The sequence below is a fragment of the Carlito syrichta genome, unplaced genomic scaffold (assembly GCF_000164805.1).
Source record: "Carlito syrichta isolate Samal-C Ts95f unplaced genomic scaffold, Tarsius_syrichta-2.0.1 Scaffold309093, whole genome shotgun sequence".
Taxonomy (NCBI): domain Eukaryota; kingdom Metazoa; phylum Chordata; class Mammalia; order Primates; family Tarsiidae; genus Carlito; species Carlito syrichta.
This window is the reverse complement of record NW_007253189.1, coordinates 178,709-204,107: the sequence shown is the minus strand read 5'-3', so window position 1 is coordinate 204,107 and position 25,399 is coordinate 178,709. Positions and strand designations below refer to the sequence as shown.

Here is a 25,399-nt window from a genome sequence, read left to right as displayed (position 1 = left end):
CCCAGAGTTCAGAAAGTACACAGAGCATTACATTATCAGGGAAAGAGAGATGTGGTTAGTGCTTATTTAATTGTACCTTTTGCCATTTTGAAGGTGGGCAGTGAAACAATCCAGAAAATGTTACCTTCTAGAGTATTTTCAGAGAGTGATTTCGCTAACAGACTCTTAGACCACTAGGAAAATCTTCAGACTAGAAATCAGAAGTTGAGGAAAGGATAGAGGTGAGAAGTGGGGAAAAAAATATTGGGGGAAATAACAGTGGGAGTTTAAAATAATAGTAGTTCAGTCATACTTTGGTGGCTGAAGTATTAAAAATTTTACACAGATTTTAATCCTAGAACCGATAGTATTATGATATTAGCAACAGAATGTAGTGATTAAGAACACATTTTGAGTCAGGCAGCCTGAGATGTGGGTCCTGGCTTTTCCTAGCTGTACGAACTTATTGAACCTGGTAGGCCTCAATTTTGACATCTGTAAAACAGGAATGATAATAGTCCCTCAAAAGATTATTGGCTTACATGCATTGGCCTATATAAAGTGACAGGCATATTAAAGGACTTAATCAATGTTAGCTCTTGTCACTATTACTATTGACATTATTCATCTCCCTTCCAGTAAACAGAAATTCTTAGTGAAAATTTCGCTGATCATTTTCTTGTAAACATCTGTGAACTGATGAGTTTAATTAGGGTACTGCTGATGAGGCTTCTGTGTGGTCTTTTTACAAATTCAGAATAGTACAGGATTTGGACCAAAAAGTGTTCTTTTGTGCTGAAGTTGTCAAAATGTTTTTTCACAAAAGTGAGTCTGTTTGGGTTAATTATGTGTGTGTATTATCCTATGAACTCTCAATATAAAGGGCCTACAGCTGGAGCTGATTGTGTGTAGAGAGAAGGGATATTACACGATTGGCTAGGGGCTCTTGTCATTGTTTTGCATTGTCTTTTTTATTTTTATTTTTTCATTTGCATCAAGTATCTGTCTCTAATGGTGAACACTGAGCAACTGGCCTGGTTTCAAGATAGCAATCATGAGAATTGATTAAAGTGGTGTCTGTAGGGTGTACCACACAGAACGGGACATATGTGCAACCTGGCTATGTGTTTGCAATAGGAAAGAGGACTGAGGTCAAGAAAGAGAGGCTGGAGGTGAGATGACTCGTTCCCTCAAAGAGAGGAGGGAACACTGAATTTGAGCATGATTGTACAGAGGAGGGTAAACCAGCTGAAGAAAAAAGTACCCGGAGACTTGCAGAGAGACATGGCAAGTTTTGTGGTAACTCAAATGTGTATGCAAAATATATGTGATAATACAAAGGTGACAAGTGTAGGGGCATGAGAACGTGGTAATAGAGGAATGCATAAGGTACACATGGTGAGATACTGGCCTTTTGATATTCTTGTAGGAATATCAGTACGGTAGGATAAACTGGGAGGTGATTAGGGACATAAAGGTTACTTAAGACAGGGCAAGGAAATGTGGGACTCTAGAATCACTGGAAAGAAAATCATAAACTCTAAAGTCAACTTTTAAAAAGGAAACAAAGTGGTTGATTATTAGATTGGAAAATAAATTAAGAAAATGACTAATCCAGTGCAGTAATGGCAATGCCATGAAAATAAACATGCATAAACCAAGGACTGACATTAACAGCTATAATAAAATTTATTTGAAAAATAATAGATATTAATAAATAAAAGACATGTTAGCTATGGATATCTTTGGATTTTTTTTAACCTTTCAGGAATAAACATGTCTAAGTTATGGTTATTTTTACTCAAATAGTTAACAAAATTAACTATTTGAGTAAAAATAAAAACTTTAAGAAAGAACAGAAGCTAACTACAGTGGCCTCATTATGAGACACACATAGCAGAATCTCATGAGTAATGAAAATCAGAATGGGAAAGAAGAAAGTTAATTTCTCGTACCCAGTGAATAGACCTAAATATATTAGAAATAATAGTCATATGTTAAACCTTGTTGCTTCTAGAAATGAAGGCAACTTGAAATAATGAAAGTAATTTTGAATGTAGAATCAGTTCTGGTTTTACTTCCTAGTTTCATGAATTTGAGTCAGTTAATGTATTTACTAAGAATTTATTTTCTTATATACAAAGTGAGAATTATACTGATTTGTTTATCTATTGATTTATTTGTATTTATGAGAAAAAAATGATATTATGAACTTGAAAAGACTCTGTATAATATAAAGAAGTGTACACATATAAATTAAATAACCATAATTAGACATTATGCTTTTGCTGATCCAACTGCTGGAAATAGTTTCCTCCTGTCCAGGGCTTTTTTATGTGGAAATGATCACCCTCAACCTTATACAAAACGTACTCCTATGGTACCTCTTCCTACCTTCAAGACTGACTTTCTCATGGACCAGTGATTAGATTATATTCATCTCTGTATTCTCCCAGTTGATGAAATGTAAACAGTTGGCACTTAATACATGTTGAAATAGTAAGCTAAATATGTTTTAAAAAATAATTACAGCTTACCAAAGGAAAAGCAATCAAAATTCCCTATTTTAAAGGAATAATAAGGTATTTGCGTTGAGTTTTCCTTTTACATTTATGTGGAGTCAGAGAAGAAAGGGACAGGGATGAATGTCATTAAACTAACAACACACATTTACTGGATACTCGATCTGTGCCAGGCATGGGGTATAAGGATGAAAAACTGGTACAGAATGTGAGCACAGGATAACATAAGATCATAAGGTACACAGTTAAAGCTCCATTTTTTTCTTCCTCCATTAGTCACTGATGAATCTCTTAACCTTTTATTCCATATAAAGAGAGTAAGCAAGCAAGAGTGGTATTTTGATAGACTCAAACTTCCTCTGTAGCAGTGGTCACAAAATGGGCAGTACAGTATGAACTCTTAGGGCACTAGGGTGCTAGTACCACTGGGCACAGGAAGAAAATATTTGCACTTCTATTAGTATTTATCACATTGATCTTTAAATTTCTATTTTTTGTATGTTTTAAAATGTAAATGAATATTATATTAGCATAATGACATATGTATGAGATTTAGATTAGAGAAATATACCTATATTTGTTGCAAATTTTTGTGTTTTATTGCTGAGGTATGCTATAAAAGAACTTTAAAATGACACTAGCATATGATCCTTGAGAGCAAGTTCCATAAACAGGGTTATTACACTGAGAATAAGCAAAGTAAATAAAAAAGGATACAATAGAAGGCTTTAACCCTTAAATAAAGTATGTCATTGCAATTGCATTTTAATTTATTATATTTGAGATAAATTAGAAGGCACTTCAAAAAACACTTATCCAGTTTCTTTTTTCTGCTGTTTCAGAAGTGACTCTAACCACAGAGGATGGAGTTTTAAGGGTGAACTATTCTAAATGCTTTTTAGCCCATTGTGGAAAATTGCTAAATGACATTACTGGCTTGATAGGATGAGGATTACCAACTGAACCAGTAGCAGCAGCAGAATGAGCTAGGCTGTTGTTAGGTCAAGGTAGGACTATGCTTCTTAAGCTGACTGCACATTGGAATCATTTGGAAAACTTAAAAAAATTAAAATGAAGCATGGTCCCTACTCCAAAGATTCTTATTTTATTATTCAGGGTTGACTGAGGATTGGATATTCACAGTGTTTAAAAGTTTACCATGAGAGTCAAATGTTTACCAGGAATTGAGAATCAGAGGGGTTGAATAAACTGATGAAAGGAACTTGACTTTAGGACATCAATATCTATGTCTGAATCTAATGTCACAATTTGCTAGTTATGTAATATTAAAAATCCCTTGTCATCTCTGAGTTCTAACTTTCTTTTCTAAAAAATAAGAACAATAGAAATGACTGCCCTAACTACTTCTCAAGAGGTAGGGTTTAAGAAGTGGAGTCAACCTAAATGCCCATCAGCCAATCAGTGGATAATGAAAATATGACGTATATACGGTATGGAATACTATTTAGATATTTAAAACAATGAAATAATACCTTCTGTGGCAACTTGGACGGAATTGGAGAACATCATCCTAAGTGAACTAGCTCAGGAACAGAAAACAAAATACCACATGCTCTCACTTATAAGTGGAAGTCAACCAAGAATTCACAAAGACTTGAAAAATGGTATAATGGACAATGGAGACTCAGAAGAGGGTGAGGAAGCGGTGGAGGAATGAAAAATCACCAAGTGGGTACAATGTACACAGATGGGTGTACGGAGGGCACACTATAAAGCCCACACCAAAGCCTATTTGTACCTCCTAAAGCTGTTGAAATAAAATTTTTAAAAAATGAATAAATGAGGTGTTGTAGACAAAAATATCTTTTATTTGTTTATTTTTTTGAGTTGGAGTCTCACTCTGTCACTCAGGCTGGAGTGCAGTGGCATGATAGCAGCCACTGCAGCCTCAACCTCTTGGGCTCCGGCGATCCTTCTACCACACCCTTCCAAGCAGCTGGAACTGTAGGTGCACACCACTATGTCTGCCAATTTTTGTTTGTTTGTTTGTTTTGTAGAGATAAGGTCTTCTGTGTTGCCCAAGGTGGTCTCAAACCCTTGGGTTCAGGCAATTCTCTTGCCTCCAGCTCCCAAAGTGCAGGGATTATAGGTGTCAGTCACCATGCCCGGGGGCAAAAGATCTTTTCAAGATGACAGCAGTGTGCTGGTAGTAGAAAAGAATCATGTTCAGAGAGTTACCGCTCTCAGTTCTAAGATATCTAGGCTGATGTAACCATTGAATGTGTTTTAACATATTGCTCATAATTCAAATAACTTCTACATATTCGCATTGTCTTCAGTATGATTTTATCATTGATACTTGGATGAAATTAGACAATTTTATAAATCTACCAAAAATAATAATAAAATTAAGTCCTCACAACTAATATATTCAGAAAATTGCATTGTTTCTACTCATATTTCCTAAATGATGCCCTTACCATAGGCTATTCATTTTGGAATAAAAATAAGAGATACTCACACACACCATATCCCAGAGTATATTCCATGGAACACTAGTTTTAGGTGTTTTATTAGTACTACTTTAAGAAATGAATTCTATGATGAAATAGATTTGAATGTTATAGTGTTAATTAAAATTAAATTAGTTTCTTTTTTTTTTTTTTTGAGTTGGAGTCTCACTCTGTCACCCAGACTGGAGTGCAGTGGCCGCTCCCGGCCACCGCAGCCTCGACCTACTAGTTTCTTGATAGCAGGACGTCACAGAATTTTTAACATGCTAAAATTTGTTGAGAATCTACAGGAAGAGTGAGATACAAGTTTAAGAATTTCTCAAACTTATTTGGTCACAAAGTCTTTTCATATGACACAGGAGTGAGATTAATATTTTAAAGCACACTTTGGGAAATACTGACCTAATGTAATGCTACTATGGTATAGAGGCCAAATAGAAGACCAAAGACATACATGAATTGCCTAAGAGAGATTAGGTAGAGTCAGTGCTAGCTGCCACTAAAATCCAGCTTCCTCATCTCTGAGACCAGTGTCTTTCAACTTGACTCCAATGTCTCTGTTACCTTTCCTATCATCTACTATTTTCCTTTAAGGAAAGAAAACATACACACCCATTCTCTGCAAAAGGTGTAAAAGTTCATTTACTGACAATTTTTTCTTCAAATGTCAAGCAGAAGTTATAGAAAGAAGAGATGAAGATTTTAAACCTTAAATTACAATGTGCCAAGGAACACTGACAACTAGTAACTAATGCTATCTCTGTAGGGAGACAATCAAATAATCTTAGATTCAACATTTCTGGTAGTGTATAGAAAAAGGGGAAGAAAATCAAATTTTTGTAATATACTTGGCTTTATGTATCACCTTGATAGGGCTTAATAAAAAGCAATATATGAAATTATTAATGCTGTTAACTTCTGACTATCTCTGAAATTCAAGGCTAAGAAAATCTGTTTGGTCTGAGACTACAAGACTAAGCAACTGGTACAATTCACAAAAATCAGATGTCCCTGTCACTTCACCATATAAAAACCGAAATTTTAAGTTAATAATAAATGCCAAATAGTAAGGAAAATTTTTACAAAATATTTTGCTAACAAGAACACATACCATGTATTTGGGTGATCCATTAAATATCAGAGAAGTCTGACATTATAGTTATCTCATTGAAACACCAAATGGTTTATTGCAAAGGTGAAATGATAATTTTTTAAGTGGAATAAATAAGAAGGTCAGATGCTACAATATTATCTGGATTTTTTAAGTGAGGAATAAGATTGCAAAGAATTAAACAAAATTTTGTTCTAAGTGTAATTTATTTGCAGGAGGTAAATTAACATGTGATAAAATTTACTGGAGGAGTAAGAGAAAAGATGTGAACTCTTCTGAAAGACTGGGAAGTAAAGAAGAGGCAAGATATAACTCAGATGTATGTGGAAGAGTAATTAGTCCTCATCTTTTGTTTTCAAAGGACAGACTATGAGCAAAGGGACAAATTTATAGGAAAATATATTTCAACATAATTTTTTTTTTTTTTGAGTTGGAGTCTCACTCTGTCGCCCAGACTGGAGTGCAGTGGCCGCTCCCGGCCACCGCAGCCTAGACCTACTGGGCTCCGGCGATCCTTCCACCTCAGCCTTCCAAGTAGCTGGAATTACAGGCACGTGCTACCATGCCTGGCTGATTTTTTGATTTATTATTTAGATGAGGTCTCGCTGCCCAGGCGGGTCTCGAACCTGCGATGGGCTCAGGCAATCCACTCACCTCAGCCTCCCAAAGGCGCGGGATTACAGGCTGAGCCACCGAGCCCGGCCTCAACATAATTTTAATGAAAAATTGTAATGATAGCAATTACCTAATTAATAACTTTGGGAAGGTATTAAATTCTCTGTTCTTAGAGGGGTTCCATGAGAAGCAAGAGACTGCTTCACGTTTGCTTTTCTGCAGGATTCTAATGTGCCAAGCAAGAGTTGGCATAAGATGACATTTAAGATAGATACTTTTCTATTTAGAGATATAAGAAAATCTTAGAGGATATAAATTAATCACTATATATGGTATGATAGAAGTAGTACCCAACATTATAGCTATTTTACTTAGAAATGAAAGAGTTATTACTAATACTCTAAAAAAAATGACTATGGTCTCAGTAGAGGGCAGATGTTGGGAGACTTCCTTAATTGTGGGTATCCAGCCATGAAAGTCTAAAGAAATTAATGGAGTTTTATTTTAGACCAGTTTACTTACAGAACTCTGAGTGAACAATATGTGGTGAAATATTTTCCTAAGAAGTGAGAAAAGGAAGTAGTGCAAATTGCTTTAGAAAGAATAGCATATTTAGAGAAGAATACGCAGAGTGTGGTACAGCTGGCACATCACAGAATCTAAATCATTTGTACTTCCTTTGGGGGAGGAGAGTAGAAGAGAGGGAGGAAACAAAGGATATGAATGTAGGGTAGTAAAGGGAAGAGGAGGTGGAAAGGAATGACAACAGGAGAGCATTAATAAATATTTTGAGGTTGAAGCAAGATAATTGGTCTTTTAGGTGGCTTCAGTGATTTTTATAAAATTCTTTCTCAGGGTTATTTTGCTTGCAGCATATTTTAAAATGAATCATTTTCTTTCATTTCCAGATTCAGCTTGGCAGTTGTCTTGGAAGTACTAATTATGTTTTCCTTACATAAGAGGAGAGAGACCTATTATTGTTGAAGGTTCATTTTTTTAAAACTATGCTTTAAAACTCAAACCAGTTAAGGATTATGTCACAGCTATTTTTAAATCATTATATCTACAATGAGTAACAAGTAAATGGTAATGGAAAAATAGCATAGTGCCTGGAAAATCCTTTGACAGAATTATTTGGACCAAGATTTTTTTCTTTTAAGAATTTGAAAATAAAACTAGATTTTAAAACAGAACCTCAAGAAATCAGCACACAATTTCCAACATGATTTATAGTAGAAACAGTTGATGAAATATCAAAAAAGCTGTTTAGAACCAAATTCTTACAGAACCATAAGTCAAGGGTCAAATCAACCATTATCTAAGACAGTTGTTATTTGTAAGTGAAACTTTCTTCATTTTTCAATTTAGTACTATGTAGAAAATGGTTATAACAATTTATGTTATTCCCGAGTCGACATTTCAAGCAATAAAAATTTGTATTCTAGAGAGAGAAGTTGTTCAGGTTATATATACCAATAACAACTTTCCTAGTTCAGAAGATACAATATCAGAAAAGCCAGCTTTTACATCAAAAGCAGAAAAACAAGTTATCAAAACAAATTTTCAGAATTTCTCAAGTATTGGCTTTGGGTAGTGGCTTTGGGTGGTAAATAAAAAAAGCCTTAGTTGCAATGCCAACTGAAGACATAAATGGTGTACTTTTTTGCCCATTGGACCAGTTGTTTTCTCATGTCCCTTCCCGAACAGTCACTATTGCCTGGGACATAGTAGGTAGGCAATATATATTTGTTAAATAAAGGAAGTAATGAATGATGAATAAAGAAAAAACTGAATGACAAATTCAAGGAAACTGAAACAAACACCATGCACAAAAAGCAATATTACTTGGTGGTAATCAGTATGGGTGCCAGCCAGATTGTGTCAATTTGAAATCCAGTTCTGTCCGTTATTAACTGTATGGCCATAGGTAAATTAGAAATCTTTTCTATAACTGAGTTTCCTTTTGCTTTTATGAAATGTGCTGTTGTGAAAATATATGCTACATTAAGAACATGGAACTTAGTAAATTCCAAGTAAATGTTGGCTCTCAAGATTATTACAAAGGTCTTATCCAGATAATTCAATATAAGGGTCATTTAAAAACTTTGAAATGAGACCACTGGGATTAAACAGAAGCTCTATAGAGCCCAGGGAAGTGGATACAATGAATATAAAACTTGGGGTTCGACCTCCAAAACTTGCATATGCCATAGAGATTACTTTTCTGCAGAGATCGTTCCACAGACACTTCTCACAAAAGTGATGGAGATAATGGCTCCTTATAGACTTCGATTAGTGACCCTGTTTTACAAGGGCAGTCATAAGACTAGATAAAACAATCTTACTTGAGAGCTATCTACTATTAATTTTCAATATTTGACTGTTATCCTATAAATTTGGTAGACAACAGTAACTCAAGATGAAGCAGGTTTATTAGTGCAGCCCCAAATGCTTTACTGCTTATAATTGCCTTAGTTTTGCTTTAGGTTATCATATAATTCTGTGGTTCAAAAAGGGTGGCTGTGTGTCAGTGTCAATCACTGCCCACGACTCCAGAAGCATGTGGGCATCTGACAAATAAAATAGGGGTAATCTATCTGAGGGAAAGGGGAAGAAGAGATCCATTTACACATGCGGCAGAACTCAGAGTATAAATTCTTGTAAGTCAGGTGTTGTGTCTACATTGTCTAAACAAAGCACCATCGGTATGAATATATCAGTAGAACAAATGGTGTTGTTCCCTTTGTTAGGCAAATCTCATCTATTCAGCAGTCTGTAAATAGCAGTTGCTTTCCCTAATAGAAGATAGATTATATTGGAAGAACAACAGGTAATCTTCCATATGTATCTAAGAAAACTGATGAAAAATTAGATTTCTGTTTTGAAAATATCAACAAAACAGATACATTGTACTTGTACTTTGAGCTCTTACGCATCCATCCATCCATCCATCCATCCATCCATCCATCCATCCATCCATCCATCCATCCATCCATCTGCTCTCCTGTCTTTTCTATTTCTGCCCGTGATCGGTGGTACAGACTGAATTGTGTTCCCCTCACAAATGCATATGGTGGAGCCCTAACCCCCAGTGTGACTCTATTTGGGGATAGGGTCTTTAGGAGGTAATTAAAGTTAAATGAGCTAAAGGTGGGGCCCTAATCCAACAGGTCTGGGCATTATTAGGCTAGAAGATGACCTTATAAGAAGAGGAAGGGAAAGAGATATTTCTCTCAGCACAAAAGCATAGGAAAGGCCATGTGAAGACACAGTGAGAAGATAGCCATCTGCAAGCCAGGAAGAGAGCCTTCATCAGAAACCTAATCGATTGGAACCTTGGACTTCCCAGCCTCCAGAACTGTGAGAAAATAAATTTCTGTTATTTAAGCCACCCACTATATGACATTTTGTTATGGCAGCCCGAGCAGACTAAGACAGTCACACACAGAGAAAAAAGAGCTTTATAAATATACACATAGTTTTGCTGGAGTCACACTCACCATTAGTAGTCTGTCTCCTACTTGCAGCCTTCCATCTTTTTGTGCAGCTCCGCCATCTATAATTTTAGTTACATAAATGCTGTTATCTCCAGGAATGTGTTGGTTTCCCACACCTCCTGCAATACTGAAGCCTAAACCTGTAGGAAAGGAACAGAAAATAGAAAGATTTGTTTTGTTGTTGTTGCTATTTAAGAAAATACAATTAGTCAATTTTTTTTTTTTTTGAGTTGGAGTCTCACTCCTTTGCCCAGGCTGGAATGCATGCTCATGGCCACCCCAGTGTTGACCTGCTGGGCTCCAGCGATCCTTCCGTTTCAGCCTTCCAAGTAGCCAGAACTACAGACACATGCTACCACACCTGGCTATTTTTATTTTATTTTATTGTAGAGATGAGGTCTCACCAAGTTACCTGGTCTGGTCTCGAACCCACGGACTCAGGCAATCCACTCGCCTAGGTCTCCCAAAGTGCTGGGATTACAGGGTGAGCCACTGGCCTGGCCCAATTAGTCACTTTTTTTAATTTGTTTGTTTTTGTTTTTTTTTTTTTTTTGAGTTGGAGTCTCACTCTGTTGCCCAGACTGGAGTGCAGTGGCTGCTTCCGGCCACCGCAGCCTCGACCTGCTGGGCTCCGGTGATCCTTCCGCCTCAGCCTTCCAATTAGCCAGAATTACAGGCATGCACTACCACGCCCGGCTGATTTTTTTTTTTTTTTTATTGTAGAGATGAGGTCTCACTGCCCAGGCGGGTCTCGAACCTGCGGGCTCAGGCAATCCACTCACCTCAGCCGCCCAAAGGCGCGGGATTACAGGCTGAGTCACCGAGCCCGGCTATTAGTCACTTTTTAACAGTTTTTTTTAAGTAAAAAAGAATTCTCAATTCATCATTACAGTAATAAATAATAGTAAGAATTTAATTTCAATTTATTTTGTTCCTTAATTATTTGAAAGCTTGTTTATTAATGCAATTGAGACATAGATCTTTAGGTCAATCTCATGTGAACACTAGTTTCATTTCATTTCAAGACTGTACACCTAACTGCTGCTCCCTAGTCAATCAGTTTATAATGGGTAACTGTTCAGAATACAGATCAGACTAATAGTGTGACGGGATACTAGGTGAGCCAGGACAAACATAAGTACAATCCTGCTCATGTTGAGTTGATCAGTTCATTTTTATTGCTGTTGTTACTCTAGCTCAAAGGAGTATTGCCAATCATTTGAGCAGAGACCTAGATATTCTTGACATTGAATAAAAATAGAGCTGTTACAAAATTGTACAAATTATGAAACAAGAATCATGAGGGGCACAGTCTTTCTTTTTCAAGAGGTTTGCCCATGCCAGGCCTTTCTGATAAGAAACTTTCAACTGCCATTTCTTTCTTCTCTTCTTGCTAAGTAAACTTTGTTTTCAAACTTTTTTTTTTTCTTAAAACAGCCATGAGGAAGGTACATTAGATACTTTATGTAACAGTTTCAGAGAGAAGTTGAGGAAAAGAAGCTAGATGCTTGCCTTTCAAGTTTTCTTCTCTATCCTCCTTGTCATAATTTCTAACTTACTAGAACTTATTTTTAACTGATAGTAAAGATAAACACACAATAAAGTGAATCCTTCCTGAACACAGTACAAAGAACAAAAAAATTTCTTTAAAAATGTTCTATTAAGTAACCTTGCCGTGTCCCCTCCCACTGTGGGGGCTTTTCTGTCCTCTCAATAAATCCTGTTTTAAAAAAATTAAAAAATATATTCTATTGAAAAAAAAATAAAAAGGATTTTAGCAGACAAACAATATTCTTTGACTATTAATTGTATAACAAATGGCAGACTATAAATTTATTTTAAACATGGTAATTTTCTATTTTGAGAGATAAATTGTACTCTAGTATGGCTTATACAATTTTTATTTATATTAAGCTGTGGAATAACAAACATAGAGTTATAGTCGTGTACCACTTAACAATGTTTTGCTCAATGATAGACTGCATATATGATGGTGGTCTCATAAGATTACAATAGAGCTGAAAAATTCCTGTTGCCTAGTGACATCATAGCCGTTGTAACATCATAGCACAATGATTACTTGTGATCATGGTAATGCTGTTGTAAACAAACCTACTGCACTGCAGGTAGTATAAAAGTCTAGCACATACAATTATGCATAATACCTAATACTTAATAATGATAATAAATGGCTATATTATTGGTTTATATATTTACCATACTATACTTTTTATTGTTATATTAGATTCTTCTCCTTTACTTATTTAAAAAAATTAAATGTAAAACAGTTTCAGGTAGGTCCTTCAGGAGTTATTCCGGAAGAAAGGATTGCTATCATAGGAGATTACAGTTCCATGTTTGTTATTGCCCGTGAAGATCTTCTGGTGCGACAAGCTGTGGAAGTGGAAAACAGTGATATTGATCTTGACCCTTTGTATGTCAGGCTACTGAGTATGTTTGTGTCTTCATGTTTAAAAAAAGTTTATAAAGTAAAAAAAAAAGATAAAAAGCATATAGATTTAGATTATAAAAAAGAAATATTTTTGTGTAACTGTGCAATGTGTGTTTTAAGCTGAGTTACTGCAAAAGTCAAACAGTTTAAAAGATTAAGAAGTTTACAAAGTAAAAAATGTTACAGTAAGTTTAGTTTATTATTGAAGAAAAAAATACATAATTTAGTGTTGACCAAATATACAATGTTTACAAAGTAAGAGTAGTGTACAATGACGTCCTAGACCTTCACATTCACTCACCACTCACTGACTCACCCAGAACAATTTCCAATCCTTCAAGCTCCATTTGTGGCCAGTGCTCTACACAGGTGTACCACTTTTATCTTGTATACCATATTTTTATTGTACTTTTCTATGCTTTGATATGTTTAGTTACACAAATAGTTACCATTGTGTTACAATTGCTCACCATATTCAGCATAGTTTTCAGTATAGTTTGCAGTGTAGGAGCAAGAGGCTGTATCATATAGTCCAGTTGTATAGGAGGCTATACCATCTAGGCTGTGTGAGTACACTCTATTATGTTCCCATAACAATGATGAGATCATCTAACAATGTATTTCTCAGAATATATCCCTGTCATTAGGTGATGCATAACTGTATTTTTAAAAAATTATTATGAGATAATTTTAAAGGAATGATTGATAGAATCTTTAAAGGTATAAGAATGAAAAAACTCAGAATATGATTAAATACATATCCATTACAATACTTGTATATATTTTCATTGCATTTAAAATTCATGATAATTAGTATGAAAATAGCAAAATAGATATTAATCATAGACTTTTTTTTTTTTTTAACTAAAAATAAAATTTCTGTAGAAACTTTTAAGAGTTAAAAAAACCAGCCGGGCTCGGTGGCTCAACCTGTAATCCCAGCACTTTGGGAGGCCGAGGAGAGAGGACTGCCTGAGCCCGCGAGTTCGAGACCCACCCAGGCAACTTTGCGAGACCTCGTCTCTACATTAAATCAAAAAATTAGCCGGGTGTGGTAGCGCATGCCTGTAGTTCCAGCTACTTGGAAGGCTGAGGTGGAAGGATCACCAGAGCCCAGCGGGTTGAGGCTGCGGTGGCCGGGAGCGGCCACTGCACTCCAGTCTGGGCGACAGAGTGAGACTCCAACTCAAAAAAAAAAGCAACAAAAAAAAAGAATTAAAAAAATCCCACATCCCTAGTCGAGTAATAAAGCTATCATAAAAAGATTTGGCATTTTATACAACAATAATAAAAAGTACTTCAAAAATACCAACTCCATTTTACTATGCTTTTATTGAATAAATATTGAGTAAGGTTATGTGCTCTTAAGACAGCATAAATGATTAGTTAATTGAAAAATCATGGCAGAGTAAATAATAAAGTAACACCAATACCTCTGAAATTATGTTTGAAATACAATGATTCTTTTGTTAAATTAATTCTAATAGTTGTTTAAAAATAAATGGAAATGGATTTAAATTGATAGGGCAATTAAAGTAAGTGTTATCTAATTATTCTTTATTGAAGTTTTGCCACCTCATAGAATCATGATTGTCTTTGTTTGCCCTAGAATTAAAATTTGTTTATCAAGCAAATGATCAAAGAGTAAATAAAGTGTCCCCAAATTGTCTTTTCCTATGAAATTTAAAATACACATCAGCTCATGTTTCCCAAAACTATTATGTTATTATATATGAATACAAGGGAGTTTAAAAAAATACGCTTACAAAAGTTTCATAGGTCATTTCAGTCTCTGGAAAGAGAAGGTTATAAACAAATGCAGGGATTCCAATTTACATCTAGGATGCCAGCGGTAAATGTTTCAGACAGTCAGTACAGAAGAGCTATGGAAACAAATTATCACCATAAAGAAGGTTAAGTCCAACAAAGACAATAAGTATGCATTTGACATTTGAAGATTTTACCAAGACAATGAAATCACTATTCCATATACAAAGACATAAATATATCAGCCAAGAAGTGAGTAGCATTTTTTTTCTTAAGATTAGGTTTATGTGCTTATTTTTAACTAGTGACTCTGTTCAAGGTGAATCAAGAAATTTTTAGTAAACGCTCCTCAGAACCAAAAAATGTTTTTGAGGTATAGAGCTAAACATGTGTTTGCTTGTTTGTTTTTTCAATTTCTCTTACTTTGATGGGACATAAATGCATTTTTTAAAAGAAATCAAATGGCCAGGCACGGTGGCTTAGGCCTATAATGCCAGCGCTTTGGCAGGCGGAGACAAGAGGATTGCCCGAGCCCAGGAGTTGGAAACCAACCTGGGCAACTTGGTGAGACTTTGCCTCTACAATAAATCAAAAAATTAGCCTAGCATAATGATGTGTGCCTGTAGTTCCAGCTACTCAGGAGGCTGAGGTGGAAGGCTTGCCTGAGACCAGTGGGTTGAGGCTGTAGTGGCCATGAGCATGCCACTGCACTCCAGCCTGGGCAACAGAGTGAGACTCCCACCTCCAAATAAAAAATAAATAAATACATACCCAATAAAGATTTAATCAATGCCCAACCATATTCTGAATATTCAGTTCAACATCATAAGTAAATGTGTAGCTTATGTCGATGAGGGGGAACTCAAAAAGTAACAAATTATTTTTTGGAGGATAGGCCTCTGTAGTACAGGTTTCCCCCACTGAATAAGTGTTCTAGGAATCCATGGGCATCAGTGTACCAGCTAGTGTTGTTGTGAGAAGCTGCTTCTGACTGCAGTGAGTTGGTTTTTTTGGAGAGTCTTTCAATGTATTTGCCCATTTCATGATTTACAAGTGCACCTGCCCACAGCATGCTGAGTGTTCAGCAGTTTTTGACCAAAAATGGCATGACCCCAGTGCCCCACCCTCCTTGTTCACCCGATCTCGCTCCAAGTGACATTTTGTTTGTTTGTTTGTTTCCTGGATGAAAAGCCTTTCAAGGGAAACGTTTTGCCGATGTGGAAGAGGTGAAACAAAAAATGTCAGAAGCACAAAAAGGCATAAAATTGACAAATTCAAAAACTGTTTTGAGCAGTGGAAAAAGCATCTCAATAGGTATATTGCATCAAACCGAGAGTACTTTGAAGGTAAATGAAGTTTAAAAATGTAAGAATAAATTAAAAATGCTCAGTCTCACTAATCATCAGAGAAATGCAAATCAAAACCACACTGAAATAGCACGAAACTCCAGTCAGGATGGCCATCATTAATAACAAAAAACAACAGCTGCTCACAAGGTCATGGAGAAAAGGGCATGCTTCTAAACTGTTGATGGAAATGTAAATTAGTACAATCTCTGTGGAAAACAGTGTGGTGATTCCTAAAAGATTTAAAATCGACCTTTCATATAACCCAGCAACTCCCTTCTGGGAATATACCTGGAGAAACCAAAATCATTCTGCAAAAAAGATACCTACACATGCATGTTTATCATAACATTATTCACAATAGCAAAAACATGGCACCAACTGTGTTGTCCATCAAAAATAGATTGGATAAAAAAATATGGTACATATACACAATTGAGTATTATGCAGCCATAAAGAAGGACAAAATTATGGCTTTTGCAGTAACTTTGATGGATTTAGAGTCTATCATAGAAACAAAGAGCCGGATACCATATGTTCTCACTCATAAGTGGACCCTCAATATTAACAATAATACTATAAGAAAGGGATTGGTGGTAGTGGGACACTGCCCAGGGGAGGAAGGGGAAGCATATAACATCAATAAAGGTACCTGATCTTAAACCAGGTGAAATGGGGACCAAAGGGAGGCCCAAACCTTACTTGTATGATAACTACTTATCTACCTAATTCTGAATTATACTCCACATCTTTAAAATAAACAACAAAAAAGCTAAAAAAAGAATAAATACACAATTTTTAATAAACAAGTTCTGTGTTTTTTTGGGTTTCCCTTGTATATTCAGATTACAAGCTTATTTATAGGCTAAATTATCCATCTGGGGGAGGGGAATTATCCATCTGTGTTATAAGATTGCATCTATTCTTATTCATTCATTCATTCACACATCCATTCATTCAATAAGCATCTCATGAGTACATCCTATGCATTGCACAACCTGCTGCCATTGAACGTGGCTAAAACAAAAGCAAAGGATTTTCAATTTTAAAAAAATGTTTAGTTATTATGGATATATAACAATTGTACATATTTATGGGGCACATGTGATTTTTGATATAAACATGTAATGTATAGAGATCAAATCTGGGTAATTGGTATGTCCATCACCTCAAGCATTTATCATTTATTTGTCTTAGGAACATTTTAATTGCACACTTTCAGTTATTTTGAAATATACAATACATATTGTTACCTATAGTTACCCTGTTGTGCTACTGAACACTAGATCTCATTTCTTTTATCTAACTGTACTTTTGTATACTTTGACCAGAAACACTATAGCAATAATGATCCATGAGTGGGTTCATATGAGTATATAGTTGAACCTGGCTGAAGCAATGTTCTAAACCCAGTCAATGCTAGTACTTTTGAATGACTACTCTTGAAGACAAAAGTAGACAAAAACCACTGAGCAGTAAGAGCAAACCATATTATCTGTGTGTTCCTTGTCCATGCTCTGGTTAAAGCACGGACAGACTCTCTACCTCATAAGACCTAGACTAAGTAAGGTCCTCCATGACCAGCCCCCCCATTCTCTCATTTCCTCCCCTCATTAGCTTATTTCCCCTCTTTCATTCCACTCTAAACACACTCTTAATCTCTCAATTTTGGTACTTCTAGAGCACTCCAGGGGTGCTCCCACCTTAGGACCTGTGCTCTAGCTATTTCTGCTGCCTGGAATACACTTCTTTCAGAGCTTTGTTCAAATCTCAACTTCTCTAGGAGCCTGAACTCGAGCTTCCTATTTAATAGTATTCCCTGACCATACACCCTGCCCCCTTATCCTGCTCTCCTTTTCATTTTCCCTAGCACTAATTACCTTGTGACTTATTATATGTCACCTATATATATTTTTTTATTGGCCTGTCTCCTTGGTGAAAACATAAGCTCCAAGATGACAGGGTTTTTTTTTTTTGTCTGTTTTATACTATGCAAGAACAAGACCAGGTACAGAGTTGTCTCTTAAATATGTATTAAATGAAAGAATGAATGAACGCATGAATATAATGGGATGAGGAAAATAATGTCTCTGAGAAAAATCCACCCTAAAGATGAAATTCATCTTTGAATAAGCAAGGGACAGAGAGAGTGAGTTCTGGTAGTTGGAGTCAGTCAATGTATAAGGCATTATACTGCCTCAGGTAAACTCTGATGAACTGTTCAGAGTTTATGTTAACCACTGAGCAGGCAATGGGGAGAAGCAGAGCCAGCTTCATATCTAGATTCTCTGATCTCATAAGTATGTAAATTTGAGCCTCAACTTTTCTGCCTGTAATAAGGGAATAAGTATATCTATATTCTAAAGTGATTGGCAACAGAATAGATTCTTGTTAAATACAATTCTCTGCTCTCAGTAAGTTGTCAAGTTGTTTGGAAAACAAAATCCCTAAACATTTTGACATATTTAACTGGTTAGATTCAACTCTTTATTGGTACTAGTATTATGTGAGGGCAGCAAGAATTACTTCTTAGAGGAGCAGGAGAATAATTTTTAAAAAGATGTAGCATTTGGGCTGGGTCTTGAAGGTTAAGTTAGAATTGACAAGAGAAAATGCACTTTCGAAACCAACGTATCTTCTGAATTCCGGACTAAATAACTAGAGTCAGCTATCCTGACTTATTTCATACAGTCCTGATAAAATCTCACTCAACTGAGATGAAAACTGAGGCAAAATGCCTATCAAACAATGAAAACATGTATGTACAATGCCATAAACCAGGGTAGTCCCTAACATAATAAATACAAGAATTATGAATATTTGAATAAGGAACACTGAAATTGGCAAAAATATTGATTTTGGAGAAGTGACAGTTTTGTAACAATTAGACAACTGGTCACCATTTTGGAAAGAAACGTCCATGATAAAGAAACAGCTCTGGACCAGCAGGTGATGGCAGACTAGTCAATTATTAAATAAATTCACTGAAAAGAGTTAGTAAGTTTCATCCCTAAATCCTGATTATAACACTATTTACAAAGAATGTTTAGCTGTTAAGAAAAGACTAAACTTTACCATGTATAGGTAAACAAAGCTAACACAGAAACACGTAAGTAATCAAATCACAAAAGGAAGTCAAATTAGTGAACATTTCAGTACTCTGGTATAGGAAAAAGGCAAGCCAAATTTAAACACTTAATTTTCCAAGTAATTAAAAATGATCTGTCTGGCAAGTATGTGATGTACATATAGAATTTTTCAGGATTACATCTCAGTTATATAAAACTGAGTTCATCTTTCTTCATATCACCTTGCATATTTCTTGCATATCACCAAACTGGAATTCCCCATGTTCATGTAGGAAATGCAGGAATAGACACAGGAATGTCTGAACCTGGTTACAACATTTAATGGAAAGTTTTTCAACACAAAATTTTTTCCTCATTCTATAAAAAGAGAATACCGTGAATGGATCACATGTTCACCCTTTTCCCTGGTTTCCAGCCTATGCTGAGAAGGAGGTGTCAGTGGGGGTTGGGGGGAGGGGTGCCTGAAGCAGAAGTCTTGGCAGCAGAGATTGATATTGTGCTTGAGAAGCTCAGAATAAACATTCAAATTCTTTTAAAAAGTCATATGATTATAGTGAAACCAAATATTCTTTGTGGGTGTATAGAACTAAGTCCCGTGATGTCTCATAATCATTCAATAACTTGGTTCAACTTTTTTTTATGTGATTTTACTGGGAGGACACTCTGGGGCTTCTCTAAACAATTCAAAATTATCAAATAAGCTTGTTCTGTCATAGTTTATTTAGGATCTGCTAGGTAAGGAGTTTACTGCTTTATAGAAAGTACAGGCTCTTCTCTGTACACTAGGTTTAATGTTTTTTGCTTTTATTTATTTATTTATTTTTAAAAACAGAATCTATCCTGAACTTGGTGGGTCCTGTCTTAGAAAAATCCACCCACACAAGCAACTTAACTTATGAATGTGTATACATTTCAGTTAAAAAACAACAATAAACCCTTCCCTGTGGGTCTGCTTTATATTGATAACAGATTATTTGACAGCTTTTTTTCTTTAGAAAGAAAACTTTACTTTTAAAAATAATTCAAAAATGTGCTTTTCACTTTAATTTAAGAGAATAAATACTCTCATTGGGCAATGTCAGTATGTCTAATTAAAAACCAAAGCTTCATTCTTCCAGTCTCTGGATTCTCTCTGGTTCAAAACACACAGTTTGGGGTTGAATTAAGTAGTTCTTTTAAAAATTTCTAAGACACTGTCTAAGCATCCTCCATTCTGCTTTAAGGACCTCTCACAGATCGCCCAATTAATTTACTATAGCCCCTGCCCCAAACTCTTTCTCTTACTACATATCTCATAACATCCACTCATACCACTTGCATATCACTTTAATGTCTATTTTATTGTGAAAAGTCCCCATTTCTATACCTATCCATTCTGCTTTCTCTTTGCTCAAAGAAAGAAGCATCCATTCTCTTTTCTAAACCTGAATTATCCTCTCCATGACTTTTCTCATTATTCCTTTTTTCCCCTTTGGACTATTCAATCTCTTATCATCAACACCTTTCTTCCCTTCTGGATTTGACCATTCCTCTATCTTATCTTGGAAAGATCTCTTGAACTTGCCACAGTCTCCTTACTGTAATTGATGAAGTTTATAACCAGTGATCTATAGTTACTAAATTCATTTCCATATTCCAAATTATTCTTAATCTCATCCACCTGGCTCCACATACATAATCTACTCAGATGGCATCTGTTAGGTTAAATTATGTCATCCAAAAATATATGCTGCAATTCCAATCCCTGATACCTGTGAATGTGATCTTATTTGGAAATAATATCTTCACAGATATAACTTAAGATGAGGTCATATTAGATCAAGATGAGCCCTTATCTAATGATTGATGTCTTTATAAGAAAAGAAAATATAGATACGGAAGCATAGAAATACACATGGAAGAATACATGTGACAACAGAAGCAGAGAATGGAATGATGTATCTACAAGCCAGGGAACACCAGGACCACTAAAAGCTAGGACAGCAGCATAGAACAGACTTTTCCTATAGAAGAAATCAACATTGCTGATACCTAGACCTCAGATTTCTAGCCTCCAGAAGTGTGAGAGAATACATTTCTGTTCTTTTAAACCACTCAATCTGTAATAATTTGATATGGCAGCCCTAGAAAACAAATATGGCATCTAATGGCCTGAGTGGTTCTACCTGATATCCAGCTCTTTCTTTATTCCTAATGAAAGTCATATCGGTACATCGATATATAATTTAATGTCACTCACTCCTACAGTGGGAATGGGTGAGGTAATTGGAAACCAGTTCCATCAGGCAAAGAGCCCAGTTAACCATCCAGAATTTTCTTCCAAAAGTCCTGAACATTTTCAATGTACCTTTGCTTTTTCTGCATTACCTAGGACACTACAGACTACTTTTACATTCTTACCTTTTACAACATTAATCTGTTGTGATTCTGTTCAAATTTCTCTTATTTTATAGCTACTTCTCTATTTCCTTTGCTGACTTATCTTTCTTTGATTGCTTTAAAACTGGTTCACAAAAGTGATCCTCCCATGGATAGCAGGATAGCATTTAGCATCATCTGGGAACTTGTAAGAAATGCAAATTTGGGATGGGGGTCATGCCAGATATCCTGAACCAGAAAATCTGGGGATACATGCTAAATTTGATGAGCACTTCTCTCAATAATAGTTATTTCCCATGACACACACTATTAAATGCTATTTTCTATATAATCTCTTTCTTATGGGTAACCCATTTTCATTATTTCAATTACCCCTGCCATATTGGTGTTGCCCAAACTTCTTGTACCTACAACACCCTCTTTGGGTTTTGTCATGTTAAATTCCCAAGCTTGAAGGAATGTACTCATAATCTTCCTTCAAAATTGGCTTCTGTATTTTCCAATTATATTAATATCTCAGATTAAACTGGAAGTGCTTTCATGTTTGCCACCACATCTATTCAAGACTAGATCCCAAAGCCTAGTGTGATACTTATTAAAGAGATCCTAGGCAATATATTTTTGTCATTGTTACTATATTTTATCAGAAGTCTCAGTAAATATGTAAATACAAATATACTCCTCCTCACTTCTGCTTCCCTAAATCAAGTGCTTATCTAATCATGCCTACATTATAGAGAAAATTTTATTTTTATTTTTTGTTGTTTCTTTTTAAAAATTTTTAATTTTAAAGATGTGGGGTATAATTCAGGGTTAGGTATACAAGTGTTCATTATGTAGGTACCCTTGTTGATGAGGTGTGCCCCCCCTCCCCTGGCAGTTTCTCTCAACTGCCAATCCCACCCACTCTCCCCAGCAGGAGAAACCTTTATTATAAGCCCTGGTTGATTCCTGCCTTTTTCTAATTCATTCCGCAAAAATTTTCCATGTCATCTTTTCCCTCAAATTCATGCTGTTCAATTGCTTGAAATTTTCCATTATTGTTCACTTTCTACAGGAATTCTATATATTCCTTTCTCAGGATATTTTACTCTTTTGCTATGAAGTTTCCCAGAGGTAAGCTAATCTTGCTCTGATGGTTTTGTGTTGCTGTATTTGTTTTCTAAATCTGAAATGTCTCCACCTCTTTTACTTTCTAGTACCACTCTAGTATTTGTCAGTTCTAAACTATGGTATATCAACTCTAAGTTGAACTCCAGTAGAACTAATTTTCTGCACTAGCCTTTTTTTTTTTACTTCTATTTAACTCCTTAAAGAAACATTTATTATTGACTATTTATGTACCCAGTATCGGCTTAAGCTGTTGATATATCAGCAAACTAGAGATTTATGGTTCTTGTACTCATGTAGCTTATTTTCTAGTGGAGGGTGGAATCAGGAAAAAGGCAGTGAATATACAGTGTGATAAGTACTGACAGGAGAATAGTGGTCATGGATGTACATAGGTAGGCGGCCTACCTTGGGCTGAAGGGGTGGTGACAGAGAAGGGTAACTGCAGGTCATCATACCTAATCTGAGACCTGGAAGATGGAAATGAGCCAAGAAAGAAATGGAGTGGGAAAGACTATCTCTGCAAAGGGAAACACATATTTGAAGACCCAGAGTTGAAAGATAACATGGCTTATGTGAGAAACTGAAAAAAATTCAGGTGAAAGCAATAAGTAGTTTTAAGCAGAGTATAGGCTCCAAGAGGAGAAGGATCATGTCTGTTGTATTCACCAATGTTCATTGAGCTCTTGATATTGTGCATAATGAACAGTTTGGAATAAATAAGTAGAGATGAGAAGACATTTTCTCCAATGAGTTAGAAGAGGAAAGAATGGCATAGATGAGTGATAAGATTTTAGGCTTCATGACAAAACACTAAAGAAGTTCTTATCTTCAATTTGGTCTGACAATAAGCAAAAACAGACATCAACCAAGAATTTGAGAAGTAGTGGATTCAGGGAATGAAGTACAAGAGTTATGAAATACTCCCTAGGGAAAAGGGAACACATAACTGCTTAGAGAAATGAATAAAAATTGCAGAAAACTGTGTTGATTGTCTAGCTAGGGTTTGGAGACTATAAAGTAATGATAGCACAATTCTAGGTGTTTTTTTTTTCTCCAGGTTGGAGTGCAGTGGCACACTCACGGCCACTGCAGCCTCTACCTACTGGGCTTAGGGGATCCTTCCACCTCAGCCTTCCAAGTAGCTGGAACTACAGAAGCATGCCACCACGCCCAGCTAGTTTTTGTGATTTATTGTAGGGACGAGGTCTCACCAAGTTGCCCAGGCTGATTTCGAAACCCGGGCTTGGACAATCCTCTCCCCTCAGCCTCCCAAAGTGCTAGGATTATAGGCTGAGTCACGCGTCCAGTCTGATCTTTCCTCTTTAACAAAATTATTTGATCCTAGAATGTAAGGGTTGAGTAATTGACCATGTTGAGAACAGTTAGGATTACAGGCACACACCACCATGTCTGGTTAATTTTTTTTTTTTAAGTTTTGTAGAGACAAGTTTTCACTATGTTGACAAGGCTGATATTGAACTCCTGCCCAGGCTGGTCATGAACTCCTGGCTTCAAGCGATCCTCCTACCTTGGCCTCAATAAATTGTGCACTGCCCTGAAACCTAGACGCACCAGGGATGAAGGGCGAGGGAAGCATGGATTGCTTCCTCTGGGACTGAAGCATGAGCAAGGTGCAGGCTACCATAGCCAGGGCTGAGGTGTGAACTGCCACTGTCGGGAATGAAGCAAAAGCAAGGTGTGAGCTACTGCAGCAGAGGCTGAGGTATGAATGGTGCACATGTTCCCCATCCACTGATGGCCCTGCCCTCCCCAGTGGCAGGGCAGAAGCATGACCACTACTACCCCACACATAAGCATTCTGTTGGTGGCCTGGGAATTGTACCTTCCCTGAGCAGGACATCTGGTACTTTGAATACACCACCAGGAAGTATGAAGACAAGCCCAACCAGCATGGCTTCAACCACCCCTCAGGGCCAGGGCACTCAACCCAGGGGCAAGAGGATTGCTGAGCCCGGGCTACCATCATTAGTGCATGAACACTCCTCCTATTGCCCTGAGATTGGGACTACCCACCCAACCACTACCACCTCAGTTGGCACCTGCCTGCATGTGTCACTTACTGTCCTGAAGGCAGGTCCACCCAGCCCATTGTAGCTACTGCTAACAATCAAAGTGTAACACTCAGGATCCAGAGGGTCTTTCCACCACTGCCACTGCTATTGCCCATGCCATGCCAGCAGGCCAGGTATTAAAGAATCTACCCGCCTTCCCTAATGGCACCTGAGTCACTAATGGCACCTGAGTAAGCCACCTGGAGGGCCAAGACTAGGCCAACCAGGGCCCACCAACACCAGTGCCAGGATACAACACCCTGGACCCAAGAACAGTTATGCTTATTCCACTGTTGCCACCAGTAGGGCCCAAAGACTGAGACTGGCCTACCTGGCATCCCAGTCCCCAGCAAAACTTCACCACAGCTTCCACTAATAACTTCATTCTAAGTCATTAAGGAAATCATACATAACACTGACACCATTTACAACCTAAGAAATAATACAGAGATTACACTACTGTAAGCACACAGAATCAAAGTCAAAGTGCCCTACCCAACCAATACTATAAATACATCTTCAGGACCAGGCTCAGTGGCCTAGCCTGTAATCCCGGCACTTTGGGAGGCCTAGCAAGTGGATTGCCTGAGCCCGTGGGTTTGAGACCTGCCCGGGCAACTTGGCGAGACTGTGTCTCTACAACAAATCAAAAGTTAGCTGGGCTATTACTAAAAAGACAAAAAAATAACAGATATTACAAGCATATGGAGAAAAGGGGCCTCTTACACAGTGTTGATGAGAATGTAAATTAGTACAGCCACTATGGAAAACAGAATGGAGGGTTCTCAGAAAACTAAAAATAGAACTATAATATGATCCAGCAATATTACTATTGGGTGAGACAAAAAAAATAAATAAATCGGTATATCAAAGTGATACCTGTACTTGCATTTTTATTGTAGCACTATTCACAATAGCAAAAATATATGAAATCAACCTAAGTGTTCATCAATGGATGAACAGATAATGAAAAAATATATATA

General features: G+C 36.5%; 1 protein-coding gene across 1 annotated transcript in view; it reads right to left on the bottom strand.

The window, feature by feature from the left end:
* The window catches only part of LOC103269154 (disks large homolog 2), a 378,014-nt gene that overhangs the window by 193,516 nt on the left and 159,099 nt on the right, over positions 1–25,399 (bottom strand). The window contains exon 4 of the mRNA XM_021716926.1: positions 10,202–10,338. Coding sequence (XP_021572601.1) covers positions 10,202–10,338 — 137 coding nt within the window. The remainder of the gene's footprint in view (positions 1–10,201; positions 10,339–25,399) is intronic.